General features: G+C 28.6%; 1 protein-coding gene across 2 annotated transcripts in view; it reads left to right on the forward strand.

Moving 5' to 3' along the window:
• The window catches only part of LOC145295888 (transforming growth factor-beta-induced protein ig-h3-like), a 130526-nt gene that overhangs the window by 63657 nt on the left and 51869 nt on the right, over window positions 1–15000 (forward strand). For both annotated transcript variants that reach the window (XM_080141642.1, XM_080141641.1), the window contains 2 exons: window positions 6083–6177; window positions 10387–10574. In XM_080141642.1, the coding sequence (XP_079997768.1) occupies window positions 6083–6177; window positions 10387–10574 (283 nt within the window). The remainder of the gene's footprint in view (window positions 1–6082; window positions 6178–10386; window positions 10575–15000) is intronic.

The raw sequence follows: 15000 nt of genomic DNA on the forward strand, positions 1-15000 counted from the left end.
AATTAATACATTCAAGACCAGATTACTAATAACACAGATACAAGTACATTTACCTATAAATATATAAGTATATTCAGGCAAAAGAAGTAATTAAATCAACGAAATACTCAAAAGTAGCGACGCACAGGTAGATAGTACCCAAAATAAAAATAATAAAATACATATGTATATACCGACAGAGAACCAACCGACATACAAATAAGCATATATATATATATATATATATATATATATATATATATATATATATATATATATATAATCTTATGTATCCACATGCATACAAAAAAATACACAAATATATGCACACAATCATATACTAATACACAACAACGCACACACACATATATATACTCACACATAAATATGTATAATTTACATAAATTATATATATAGAAATAAATAAGAATACAGATAATTTGGCAAGAGTACAGATAGATGCATACACACATAGAAACATACAAATGGATTGAATAAACATGGGAGGGTATACCAAATAATATAGAAATATATAAATCTAAGTACACATGGTCATAAAATAAATACATAGACACATACATATACACATAGACACACAGGTATATAAGATAGGGGAAGTAAAGAATGAAATCAGGAGAGGATAAAGTAAATTAATAGTATTTTAATAAATTATAGAAATCAGTGACAATTTTAAATTTATTTAAATTTTATATCTAAACTAAATTACTTAAAAGATGGTTTTTATAATGTTTGCAATTAATTGAATTTTCGTGCTTCTTATTTAATAATTTATCTCTTTCTCTAAAAGTAAGTATAAATAATTTCTCATAAAGACATAGATAGCAAGGCGAGTTTAAAGATGAACAGGCTTTCGCTTTCTTTAAAATTTTCCAATTTACTATTGGGGAGTAACCTTGCTCTACTAGTTCATTGTAATATTTAGACAAGGAAGTTCTATTTTTGTATTGATTATTTTCAAAGGAGCACTTGTGACCGGTAAATCTTTCTTTAAAATTATTATTTGTCATTTCTATGTAATATTTTTTTTATTTGGATTTTCCTTAGTAGAAATAGTTGCTTGGTACACTACAGAAGTAATTTGACAATTTCCTTTAAGAGAGCATTTTGATTTAATTCTACAGTTACAACTTTCGGTAGCAATGGGTGTGCTATTTTTGTTTAATATTTTATTATGTTTTTTAATTATTTTTTCAAGGTTTTCATTACAGCTATAACTAAGTTTTATTGTATTTTTATTGAAAATTTTATGTAGTATGTTATTAATAGGGAAGTGCTTTTTAATTAAGTTTAAGAATTTCATTCCTAGATTTGTTTAAGGTTTCAGATTAAAAGGGGGATTGTACCACAGGATTTTTCTCTTACGGTTTCTATTTGTATTTGTGTTTTGGTGTGTTGGTTCTATGAACTCAATTTGCGTGTTTTTGTATCCACTATCTTTAAGGGCCCTGTTATAGAAATATTTATGTTTATTAAATGTTTCAAGATTGGAAGAATTGTCACTGATTCTTTTACTAATGGATTTGGGGATATGCCTAATGATAGATTTTGGGTGATTTGATAGGGGGTGTACATAAATTGGGTTTGAGTTTTCCTTCCTATATGGTTGGTAGATGCCTTTCCTTAAATCAAAGTTCACATCCAAAAAAAAAAAAAAAAAATTTTAAAGAAAGCGAAAACCTGTTCATCTTTAAACTCGCCTTGCTATCTATGTCTTTATGAGAAATTATTTATACTTACTTTTAGAGGAAGAGATAAATTATTAAATAAGAAGCACGAAAATTCAATTTATTGCAAACATTATAAAAACCATCTTTTAAGTAATTTAGTTTAGATATAAAATTTAAATAAATTTAAAATTGTCACTGATTTCTATAATTTATTAAAATACTATTAATTTACTTTATCCTCTCCTGATTTCATTCTTTACTTCCCCTATCTTATATACCTGTGTGTCTATGTGTATATGTATGTGTCTATGTATTTATTTTATGACCGTGTGTACTTAGATTTATATATTTCTATATTATTTGGTATACCCTCCCATGTTTATTCAATCCATTTGTATGTTTCTATGTGTGTATGCATCTATCTGTACTCTTGCCAAATTATCTGTATTCTTATTTATTTCTATATATATAATTTATGTAAATTATACATATTTATGTGTGAGTATATATATGTGTGTGTGCGTTGTTATTTATTAGTATATGATTGTGTGCATATATTTGTGTATTTTTTGTATGCATGTGGATACATAAGATTATATATATATATATATATATATATATATATATATATATATATATATATATATATATGCTTATTTGTATGTCGGTTGGTTCTCTGTCGGTATATACATATGTATTTTATTATTTTTATTTTGGGTACTATCTACCTGTGCGTCGCTACTTTTGAGTATTTCGTTGATTTAATTACTTCTTTTGCCTGAATATACTTATATATTTATAGGTAAATGTACTTGTATCTGTGTTATTAGTAATCTGGTCTTGAATGTATTAATTTGTGATTTAATATGACTTTATATCTATACTTAATTAGCTTAAACTTTCAACTTAATAGTATAGTTACACCTTTACTTATGTGCATGTATATGTATATATATATATATGTGTGTGTGTGTGTGTATGTGTGTGTATATATGGATATATACATGTGTGTGAGTGTATATATTTACATATATGTATTGTATTCTTTTTATATACATAAATATTAGTAGTTTTTTATTTATAATTATTGGACCTATTTAATTTATTTAATCCCCTCTTATGGCTAAATATGTTATATTAAAAAGATAATAAATATTAATTTTACTCTGTTTTTATTATTATTATTATTATTATTATTATTATTATTATTATTATTATTATTATTATTATTATTATTATCATTACTATTATGTTTATATTATTAATAATAATTTTAATATTGTTTTATCATTATTTTTTTTTCTTTTATTTATATATTTATCTAATAAAAACGCGAAAACTTTAAACTTATATCATTTAGCATAAAGGGCCTAATTAATTGTAAACGTATGTTTGAATTGCGTTGATATTACTCGTGGACGTATGTAAGAGGATAAATATGCTGGCTGGATACAGTCACTGCCTTTTTTGACAGGTTCATTTCTGACGCTTGGATTGTATCTTCTGTCTGTATTTGTAATAATATGTTTCATTACTGAATTGTATAATTGTTCATAAATTGGTTGACACGCAGATCTTTTTCTTTCTCTTTTTCTTTTTCTATATACTGTCAAATTCTTATTTTCTCTCTTTCTCTATTTAACTAGATCTCATTATTCTTTCCTTTTACTTCTAGTTCTTATTCTCTTTATAATAACAATTTATATCTTTTTTCTTTTCTTCTCCATATCATATATATATATATATATATATATATATATATATATATATATGTATATATATATATATATGTATGTATGTATATATATATATATATATATATATTCTCTCTTCTTTTTCTCTCTATTTTTTTCTCTCTATTTTCTTTCTCTATTTCTTTCTCTATTCCTTTTTTTTTTCTCTTTTCAATCACTTTCTCCCCATTGTAATCTTTTAACTTTATTTAAATTGCCCCTCCGTTTTTACATTTTTTAATTAAAGTTCGTTGTTTTAAGTTTTTTAACTCCAACTTTTAAAGAGTTCCTACCTAAAATAAAAATCCATTATTCATTGAACTTTTGAATAGTCAAGTCGCTGCCTGATGATATCTGTTGTTTGATTGAAACAAGTGGCTATTTGTAGCAGCGGGATGTGAGCATGTTTATATAACAATAAACAAGTATTATCAGCTCTTTTTATTGAGCACTATCTTACAACCTCGTTGAATTCATTAGTCCATTACTTTTGAATATAAAAAAACCCGAGTATATATATATATATATATATATATATATATATATATATATATATATATATATATATATATATACGTGTGTGTGTATAAGTATCTGAATGAATATATATATATATATATATATATGTATATATATATATGTATATATATATATATATATATTGACTTAAATGTTATTATTATGTTATGCTTTACCCTCAGGTCTTGAGCTTCATATATTGTGATAATTCCCTATAAAAAATATCTGAATTCTTTAAACCCAGGCAAAATTTTGTCTCTTAGGCATATTTTATTAAATAAATTAATTAAAATAGACGTTTTGTTTTCTTTATTAATTCTATTTTTAATCATTTCCAACTGTTTGTTAAGTTATTAAAATAATTACCCAATGAAAAATATACTCATTAAAATAAATTATGTAAATAATTCAAAATCCATTAGATTAATCTCTTGCTGACGGCAAATCCAGAAGTATTGGAAAGTACTTGGACTTATCATAAATATAACGATTAGATCAGCCAGTTCCTGCTAAGAGGAGGTTGGTTGGTATCAAAAATAGAATTAATAGACAAAAAAAAAACCCCTCTATTTTATTTAATGAAATATATATATATATATATATATGTTATAATATATAATATACTATAATACAATATATTATAATATGTCATATTATATATATGTGTGTGTGTGTGTGTGTGTGTATATATATAATACATTTTATTCAGTAGAATATAGCATTATGTCCTTAATGTTTTGTAATCCATTTCTGAGAATTCCAACACTGATTCATGTGTACGTGTATTTCAGAAAATCAAACTTGCAAGTCTAAGAAATTTTGATAATTTAATGACATTCTCCTTCAGCACACGTTTTGTCAACCTGTTCTAGGGGAACTTTCAATGGAAATATTTGCCATCAATTAAAAGAAAAAATACAGAATGTCTGAAAGTATTATATTTTATCTAGAGTTATACCAATCTCCTAGATAAATATAAAATTATGTCAATTATTTAACTAACGTTTTTTTTTTAATATAAAACATACGTATGCTTATATGTGTATACATCATAAGCACAAAGGCACACATAGTTTTAATTTTTCAACCGCCTTTTCATAACAGGGAACAAAAACCCATTAGATTCTTTTACTGTTTATTAGAGAAAATAATATATACTAATGTATATACAGTTCATTATTTTTATGTTTTGAATTTCTTTAATACGGCTAGTATCAATGTTCAAATATCCAAAACGCAAAACCCATAAATAAAACCAAAAAGGCAATACAACTGGGAAGAGGTTAGACACAAGCCTTTCCAGCAGTAAGTAATATAAGGGTTGTTTTTCATAACACCCTATTACCATCTGATAATAGAGTGTTATGATTAAAAAAGAATAAGATTTCTAATACCAAATGAAGGGAAGGTTTGCATCTAAACTATTCCCAACGGAAATCCCCTTTCGTTTTTATTAATGCGTTCTTGTTGTTTTCGTGAATATCTGAGCACTGACGATGGTCCGCGTTAAAGAAATTTCGAAACAAATTAATAGGAAAGTTTATTCCGATGAACATGAGTTTTTGTTCTCGGTTATTGAACTATTTGATTAGACCTTATGTTGTTAAGAATTATATTTGGAATAGAAAAAAAACAATTTCTTTTATATATATATATATATATATATATATATATATATATATATATGTGTGTGTGTGTGTGTATGTACTAGCATTTCAGCCCGGCGTTGCCCGGGTGTTTGGAGGTGTATGCCGAGCAAAAAGAAAAGAAAACGGTCAATTTTTTAAACTTTGACCCCTATTATGACCTCTTAAAATTTATTATTTTGGGCTCAAATTGAGTTATTAAGTTAGATCCATGTCCAATGAACGTATATCTAAAATTTTAAGTGTTTAGACCCAAAATTGGCGAAGAAGTTTGGTAGAGTTCTCAAAGGTCAAATCGTTGAACTTTGACCCCTTAACAGCCAAATTTCTGGCCGACAACCGATCCCATAGATTTTCCCAAATCCCAGTACCCTGTATATCAAATTTCGAGTCTTTAGACTGAAAATTGACAGAGTTATTGCGAAAGAAAAATGTACACATACACAAAGACAGACAGACAGACATGTTCATTTTTATAGATATATAGCTATATAGATATATATATATTCTTTTACAGAATTGTCGAGAATGGAGAGAAACTAATTGAAACTGAAGTTCTGGAGTGTTGTGCTGGATGGTCAAGAAAACGAGGCGACTTTGGATGCACTATTGGTTAGTATTATTGAAATGAATTACCTTTACATCATCATATTTTACCATTTCTTGCACGATTCAAATGCAATGAAATTAGTTTTAAAAAACGTGCAAGGAAAATCACAACCTTCTAGTTTTCCCCAAGTTGTCCGTAAAGGCTGGACACAGATAAAAATACAAACTTTTATACAATTAACATCTTCAATATGATTTCCATCATTGTCTGTTTCGTAAGACCTTCATAAATTCCGTGCAGTAAATCAACATTGCCTTCAATTTAGACATATTTACTTACATTCGTTCAGTCAGGATCTGCACATTTTGTTGAGTGCATTTTCTCAATCAACATACCACAAAAAAATAAATCAAATACTATTAGGATCTGGTAAATAATGAGATCAATCAATATGGTGACGTCTTCCAATCCAATCAATTCCACATCTTCGTAAACAGTTAAAAATATTGGCTTTTGTAAGAAGTTAAAATAGTTTGTTTGAAGCATTGTTTAATGTGTACATAGATTAGATTTAGGATGGATGTCAGAACAATACAAAGATGTAACGAATATACTCACACTGTAGCAACTTAAAGTATAATGGTGGAATCGGCTATGCAGTTTCACTTTATTGAATCAATACATGTGTGTGTGTGTGTGTGTGTGTGTGTGTGTGTGTGTGTGTGTGTGTGTGTGTACCATCATAGATATATACATACATATGTGTTTTATATAACTTTCTACGTGTAGTATGTTCTTATGTTCTTACTTGTGTCATATCTATAAAGCACTATATTTCTGGAAGTCATCTCTTCGTCAGGCGTGTGTTTGACTTTCAAACGTGCATGGTGGGGTTGCTGTAAATCTTAAAAATTGTTAGGAAAACAGATCTTAATATTTTTTCAGTATATTTTTCGAGTTGTTTTACTTAATGATTTTTAGTTTTCGATGATTCTCTAAATATTTTCCCATCATCAAATAGCAGAGAACGTTGCTCTATTCTCGATGGACCATCCTCTTAAGTAATCCAATTTACCAAAATTCCACTACTAACTATTACTACATGTTCCCCTTGACCACTGTACACTCATTAGCTCTTATCCTTAAGTGGCTTCCGGGTCTTGATAAGTGATGACTTCTTTGCAAAAATAATTACCAATACAATTCTACAATAATAGCAAAAAATATCAGATGTAAATTTTGATTTAAAGATTATTTGGATAAGATTAAAACATTCTGACAGAATCATTTATAAATAAATAAGAAATCTGCAAGAATGTCAATACCTCGTTTAAATGATGCATTATTTTAATAAATTGTATTGTCCTTGAATCAAATAAACCTACTAAAAATATCGTATTTATCATAAAATACAGACTAATCGGTACTTATGAAGATTCATTTTCAGGACAGTTTACGTAAAATCCTGGAAGGTGCCGAACAAGAGTTTCGTGATTCTGTTTTTCACGAAATTGCTGGCCATTTATTTTTCACTGAAAAGTATTATTCTTGTTATCAAGAAAGAAATTCAATCACAAATTAATTGAAAAATAATGCAACAAAAAAATTAATTGAAAAATATTTCAATAAAAAATCTATTTAAAATAATTCAATAAAAAATTAATTGAAAATAATTTTCAAATAATTATTTGAAAATTAATTCAATAAAATATAAATTAAAAGTAATTAAATAAAAATTAACTGAAATAGCATTCATTAAAAATAAATTAAAAATAACTCAATAAAATATCTATTGCAAAATAATTCAATAAAAAATTAATAGCAAAATAATTCAATGAAAAATTAATTGCAAAATAATTCAATAAAAAATTAATTAAAAATATATCAATAAAAAAATAACTGAAAAATAATTCAATAAAAATGAATCGAAAAATAATTTAATAAAAATTAATTGAAAAATGAAAACAAATTACTTTTGGTTACAATGAAAATACAATGAATTCGATATATTTTATGAAACTTTAAAAAATTAAAATTTCAAACAAAGAAAAAATTCAGTTTCATGAATAAGTAGACATGGGTTGAATAAGAAAACATGAACGTTCGGCAAACATAAATTTTTATTTCTGATTTTCAAATTCTTTTCTCTTTATGAAATTTCTTGTTCACACCCAGATAAATATTCAGCTTTTTATAATAAACCAATGATAGCAAATAAAGGTTGCTTAAATGACGTTGACTGCTGCAATTTAATTGGCTCAGCGTTTCAGAATTTTTCAGCGTTTTACGTAAATTGCTCGGAAAATTCAGTCATGGTCATTATTCTGCATGAGTTCAAAGTGATCGCAAAAAATGCTATGCATGATCATCGAAAGTTTGGGACAAGTTTTGTGCATTGACTGAGATTGTCGGACTGACTTCCTCATCTTGGTTGTAATAGTCACAACGTTTCGGCCGTTTTGCCCTCCGGCCTTCATCAGGTGTTTTATATCGAACTGGGGAACCGTTTGTTAGGAGTCTCGAACCCAACCCTTTATTATTATTACGGTGGTACCGTGTTCGGACTCCAGCTAGGCTCTGGGACATAGTTGCTGATTCTCTGTTTCGAATGTTACTTTTCACTGCCTTCGTTCAGGATTGAACTCAGCACCTATGAGTAACTGTAAACTTTGATACAACGTCTAGGACCACTCGTCCATATGTCAATTCTTAGTTGGTTTTTGTTAATGTTAACCCTATGTTGTTATTCAAGGTTTTCTCTCTCTATCAAAAGTGTCCATATTGCATTCAGCTCTATGCTTGTTTTTTGTTCTTTTTTACACAGTGGTCACCACTTATCAAGGCCTGGAAGCCACTTAGGGATAAGGGTTATTGCAAGTACATTACGTTAGTGTGGAGATTTGATGAAGTGTTTAATTAAGGGGGCGGTTCATTAGGAATTTAGCGTGCAGTTCTAAGAAAGAAGCTTTGTTCATGGAATCTACGTTTTGATTTAGGTACAGATAAAGAGTGGGGGAAATTTTTCACAGTGGATTCAGCTAGATGGGTGTTTTTCGTGAAAGATTGGTGAGGTGGGACCAAAGATTGGAGTTCAGACGAGCACCTGCCATGGAAATAACGATAAAACAAGGATAGGCTTGCAACGTCTCTTCTGTGGGAGAGAGGTTGCAGGGTAGAGAAAAGGGCATCCCCCACTAAGCCACGAAGTCTATTTTGTACTCTGTCAAGGCAGGATAGGCTGTTTTTAGCAGCTCCTGCCCAGATATGGCAACAGTATTCCATCCTTGGACGTACTTGGCTTTTATATAGATAGAGAATTGCATCAGTAGTGAGATATCTTCTGGAGCGGTAGAAGGATCCCACCATCTTTCCAGCGACCTTGGCAACAGACTTGATGTACGTGTTCCATTTCAGATCAGGAGTAAAGGTCAAACCCAGAAGCTTTTCAAAACACGGGGCCTCTCCCAGACGAGAGCCATCCATCCCAATTGATGCCAGATGGGGATGCCAGATGGGGATCAGAGTAGGTTGTTATGTCCGAGCATACGAGCTGTTTCTTTAAGTTTTCTCACTTTCCAGTGGGTCTCTCTGTTTATTAGTTTTACTTCATCCCATAGGGGGCGATGGTCCCCCCTCTCCATCTAGACATGGTTGGCTATACCCGATTTTTCCGTCTCCCCTTTAGTTACCGCTTTTCAGTGTTCTTCTTGAAGTCAGTCCGACAATCTCAATCAATGAAAACACCTCATCTCAAAAATAAAGACAATTACTAAGTTTTGTGCAGACGAAAGTGTATTTAAGGAAACAACATCAACTGAATGACACATTGTAAGAATTGTAGGGACACTTTGGTGACCCTCAATAGGAGGCGTTAACCTTAACAGGCATACACTCATTTGACCTTACATCTTCCAATTTTTATCTGTGTGATTATCTAAAATGTATAATCACCGAAAACAATTTCTAAACTATTCTGCACTATATTATCTTCATCATGATGAGAGAACATCTAAATATTAATTTACTTGTCCGGACATCCAGTAAAACCTCTGGCTGTGTTGTTCGAACGTTTTTCATTTTGGTCGAGGATATGTTAAAAAAGCATTTCTTTCTACAAAGTGTTAAGGAATGGCTTCAATGGTTTTTATAGTGTGACATGGCATTGAAATATAACGTACATAAGTGTGTCTATTTATCAACCCATTGTTTTCTGAAAAGAAAGTATGCAATGCAAAGAAATTAATGATTATGTTTTTTTTGTTTTTTTTTAGAAATTGAACTCGTCAACCTGGTTGAAATTCTTGAGAAAGAAGGCCTTACGGAATTCCTCTCGTCCGCCAGAGCAATGGGACTTGAAAAGGAGTTAATTCAAGGAAACGTCACCATATTTGCTCCTCTCAATTCTGGATTCGTTCAAGATAGACCAGATATTATGCGGAAATTACCCAAACGTGAAAAGGTAATGCATCTGTCATACGCAGATTTGTTTTAGTGAATTAACTAAACCGTGATGATTGGATAAGATTATAATCTTCCTCATTTAAAAATTAAACTGGTGCAAGAACAATTACTCGAATTCCGAAGTACGCTTTATCGCTCTTGAGACTTGAGGAGTGATTTCCCCTTGATCGATTCTCTGCCGAATTCCGACATACGAAGCAAAATAAACACGAACAAATGTCTTATTTGTTGTAAGAAAAATATTTTCTTACTTTATGTAATGCATGTAAAGCACAAAAGAGTTTTTTATTATTCAGTCAATGTGATCGACTAAGCTACTAAAGTCATATATATCTGCATTCATGTGTGTTCATGTCTTCCACTGAGTCTTGCACAAACATGTACCCCTCCGGTCTCGTTTCGTCTCCTCATGTTTCTCGCAATTATTCTGTTTATCTGTTTGTGCGTGAAAAAAATAAGGGCCAATCATACGTTATCGTTTTTTTTTTTGTTTTCAATTTCGACAAAATATTTTCATTCATATTACTTGATTATCCACGTGCGCCAATCCTATCGTTAAGTTAGCAAGTTAAGTTTAAGAAGTAAATAACTATATTAGAAAACATTAGTCCCTCTTAAGTAAATTCGCTACAAATAAAAACCTTGATGAAAGCTCAGCGAACGTCCCTTTGTTTTTTTTTTCCTGCACGAAAAATCGTATTCTTCTTAGTCAAAGAGGCGAGGCTGATGTTATACAAAAGTAATCCCTATGCAAAAAAAAAAAAAAAAAAACTCGTTTTACAAATCCCAACAAACTACATTTTCAATGATCCTTGAAATGAAAAATAAATCTTTTACATGGTTTTAATTAGAATATTCGTTCATGTTCTATTCTAAACTATCCGTTCCTCGACTTATCCTATTTCAAAACGATTAAATGACGAAATTTTATTAAAGCATATTTTTCTATTATTGTTCCACCTAAAATCAAATAGCGTTGCTTTTTATGAAGACAGATTGCAAGGAAGGGTTTGTGATATTTTAAAGGTTTTGTATTTTGGAAACTAATCTTAATAATAATGTATTTATGCTACTAGATACTAGCTGTATATACCCGGCGTTGCCAGGTCGAAACATATTGCCGAGCGGAAGGTTTAGTTACATACTATTTTAGGCACACCGGATATTTTTGTTTGTTCACAATATGTATTCTCTGTTTCTCTTTCTCTCTCTTTCACTCTCTATTACATTATAAATCCAGTGCATGATTAGCCAACCTTCTGTCACCTCATATATGACGTCATCTGAGATGACGTCATATATGAGGTCATTTGGTATGGCGTCATATATTGCGTTTAATGTGAACAAAGCAAAGACAGGAAAATACGACTTGATTAAATAGATGAGAGCTTGTTGTTGTATCTCCCAAATTGTTCAGCAAGGAAATTGCATAATTTTATGTAATGCATGCGTATATGAGAATGCGCAAAGCCGGCAGTGTTGTGTCCTGTGGCGCAGGAGCAAACGTAAAATAAAGTATTAGATTAAAATGTAATCAGTATGTGAAAATTATATTAAGACGTAAGGAAACGAAATTCTGATGTCGAGTATTTTTAGTTACTTTTTTATGTTAATTGAGTAGATTCTATTTATAGTCGCGCAAACATCGCAATATCCATGATTTTGTTAAACTCACTGTGAGAGATTCATCGATATTTTTCACTTTTAGCAGCAACATAAATTTAAGTTGTAACAAAAATAACAATGAAACAATATATAAAAGAATCGATTTTAGGCAAAAACATTTTCTGATTCCTCACCCCCCCCCCCAAAAAAAAAAAAGTTTCGATTTTCTGATTCCCAATTCCGATTTCGATTAATTGTTCCAATACAAGCATTTACATTTTTTAATCTATTGTAATCTACGACATTTAAATAACCATAGACGAATGAATGTACATAAATATAGTACAAATTACCGCAAGAGAAAAATGCTTTTGTGGTAACGTAAAAATAAGATAGGAAATTGATGCGTTGCAATCAATTTCAATAAAACATACAGCACTCAACTAACTAAATGCTGTCTGCATTTACAACAATATTTCTTTACAGGAAGGCAATTGAGAAAGTGAAAATTGCAAAAGTAAAAATCCGTTTTATAAAATGAAGTTCAGCCTTTTGTGATTATCACATAAAACCCGATTTTAATAGGCTTTATAAAAGAGGTTTTGTCCTAGTTTTGATGAAGCGGATGACAATGAAGCTTAAAAATAGAAGTTAAAATCTATTTTGCTTTTTAATTTTATGTTTAGCCAAAGTCATATAAATACATCCTATCAGGTTTAAAACATAGGACGGAACGTAGTAATAAATGACGAACAAGCAAGTTTTATTTAATTACTAGTAAATGAAGCTCATAGTTAGTTTCCTCGATGCGGAATAGTTCCGCAGTCTGCGTTTTACGGCAAGAGAAAATGCAAAACAAAACAATTGAATCCTAATCGGACGTTTATCGAGTTTTTTTTGTTTTTGTTTTTTGTTTTTTGTTTTTGTTTTTGTTTATCAAGTGAAATCACGATATCGTTGCGTTGTAATAATAGATTGTAAATAATAAATAGTTTGTGTAATATAATTTTTTTAGTGGCAAGCACTAATAAATGAAGCTCAAAATAAATTGTTTGCTTAATAATAACTTCTTAGTTGGAAGCACTAATAAATAAAGCTCATAGTCCTTGGTTAGAGTCGTCAAAACCGGAAGTAAAAATCGTCGTACGGTAAATAAAAAAAAGCAAAAAGTAAAAATGTAATGTTAATCGGACTTTAATTGAGTTTTTGGTTTTTGGTTTTTATGGGAACAACAGAAAACATAAATCAGGGGAAAAAGCGAAAAAAAAAATAAACAGAGAAAAAAGAAGAAAAATTACATAAATACAACTTTACGATTTCAAACCGGTGTTTCTTCCTACTGTTCCTTATGAACGCATCCTCAGTGGTGTTAAGTGGTAGCGGGAGTGGGAGGAATTCAATAGAGAGAAAAGGGTTTACAACTTCCATTGATTTTAACCGATTTTGGGGGTGAACTCTCACAAGGAAAAATATAGAGATCTACGATTATCGACGAAGTGGAGATGTAATTGGCGTATAACTCACCTCAGATCCTGTGCAGCAATTTGAGCACATTACATTTGCATGTAATGTCCTGATTTTTAATGCTATTAAGGTCAAAATCGGAGGGGAAAAATGAGTTTATTTTATTCATATAGAGAAGAAGATAGACAGAATGATAGATAGATAGATAGATAGATAGATAGATAGATAGATAGATTGAAGAGAATAGATAGATAGATAGATAGATAGATAGAAGACAGATAGAATAGAGAGAGAGAAGAAGAAGAAGAAGAAGAAGAAGAAGAAGAAGAAGAAGACGAAGAAGAAGAAGAAGAAGAAGAAGAAGACAAATAGATAGATGTCCTGATTTTTAATCCTATTAAGGTCAACCTCGGAGGGGAAAAATAAGTTCATTTTATTTATATAGATAGAAGAAGATAGAATAGATAGAATAGAAGATAGATAGAAGAGAAAAGATAGAGAAGATAAAAACAACAGTGAAATAAGTGAATATAGGTAAGCGTATGTTTGAATCGTAATCGCTGGTCGGAGTTATAAATGTATAGGACGAAAAAAAATGAGATAGTAATGATTCTTTTATTTATTTTCTTATTTTTATATATAATATTATTTTATATATAATATTATTTTTATATATAATATTATTTTTTATATAATATTATTTTATATATAATATTATTTTTATATATAATATTATTTTTTATATAATATTATTTTATATATAATATTATTTTATATATAATATTATTTTATATATAATATTATTTTATATACAATATTATTTTATATATAATATTATTTATATATAATATTATTTTTATATATAATATTATTTTATATATAATATTATTTTATATATAATATTATTTTTATATATAATATTATGTTTATATATAATATTATTTTTATATATGATATTATTTTATATATAATATTATTTTTATATATAATATTATTTTATATATAATATTATTTTATATATAATATTATTTTATATACAATATTATTTTATATATAATATTATTTTATATATAATATTATTTTTATATATAATATTATTTTATATATAATATTATTTTATATATAATATTATTTTTATATATAATATTATTTTATATATAATATTATTTTTATATATAATATTATTTCTAAAATCCTATTTTTTATTCAAGCTAAAATTTTATTCTACACACGAAACATCTCTCTCTCGCTCTCTTTCTCTCTCTCTTTCTTTCTTTCTTTATATAACAAATATATAAAAGGCTATATGTCTGTCTATCTGTCTCCATATTTTCAAACTCTATCTCCTCTGAAAC

The sequence above is a fragment of the Euprymna scolopes genome, chromosome 16 (genome assembly GCF_053919585.1).
Source record: "Euprymna scolopes isolate OS-2025 chromosome 16, ASM5391958v1, whole genome shotgun sequence".
Taxonomy (NCBI): Eukaryota; Metazoa; Mollusca; class Cephalopoda; order Sepiida; family Sepiolidae; genus Euprymna; species Euprymna scolopes.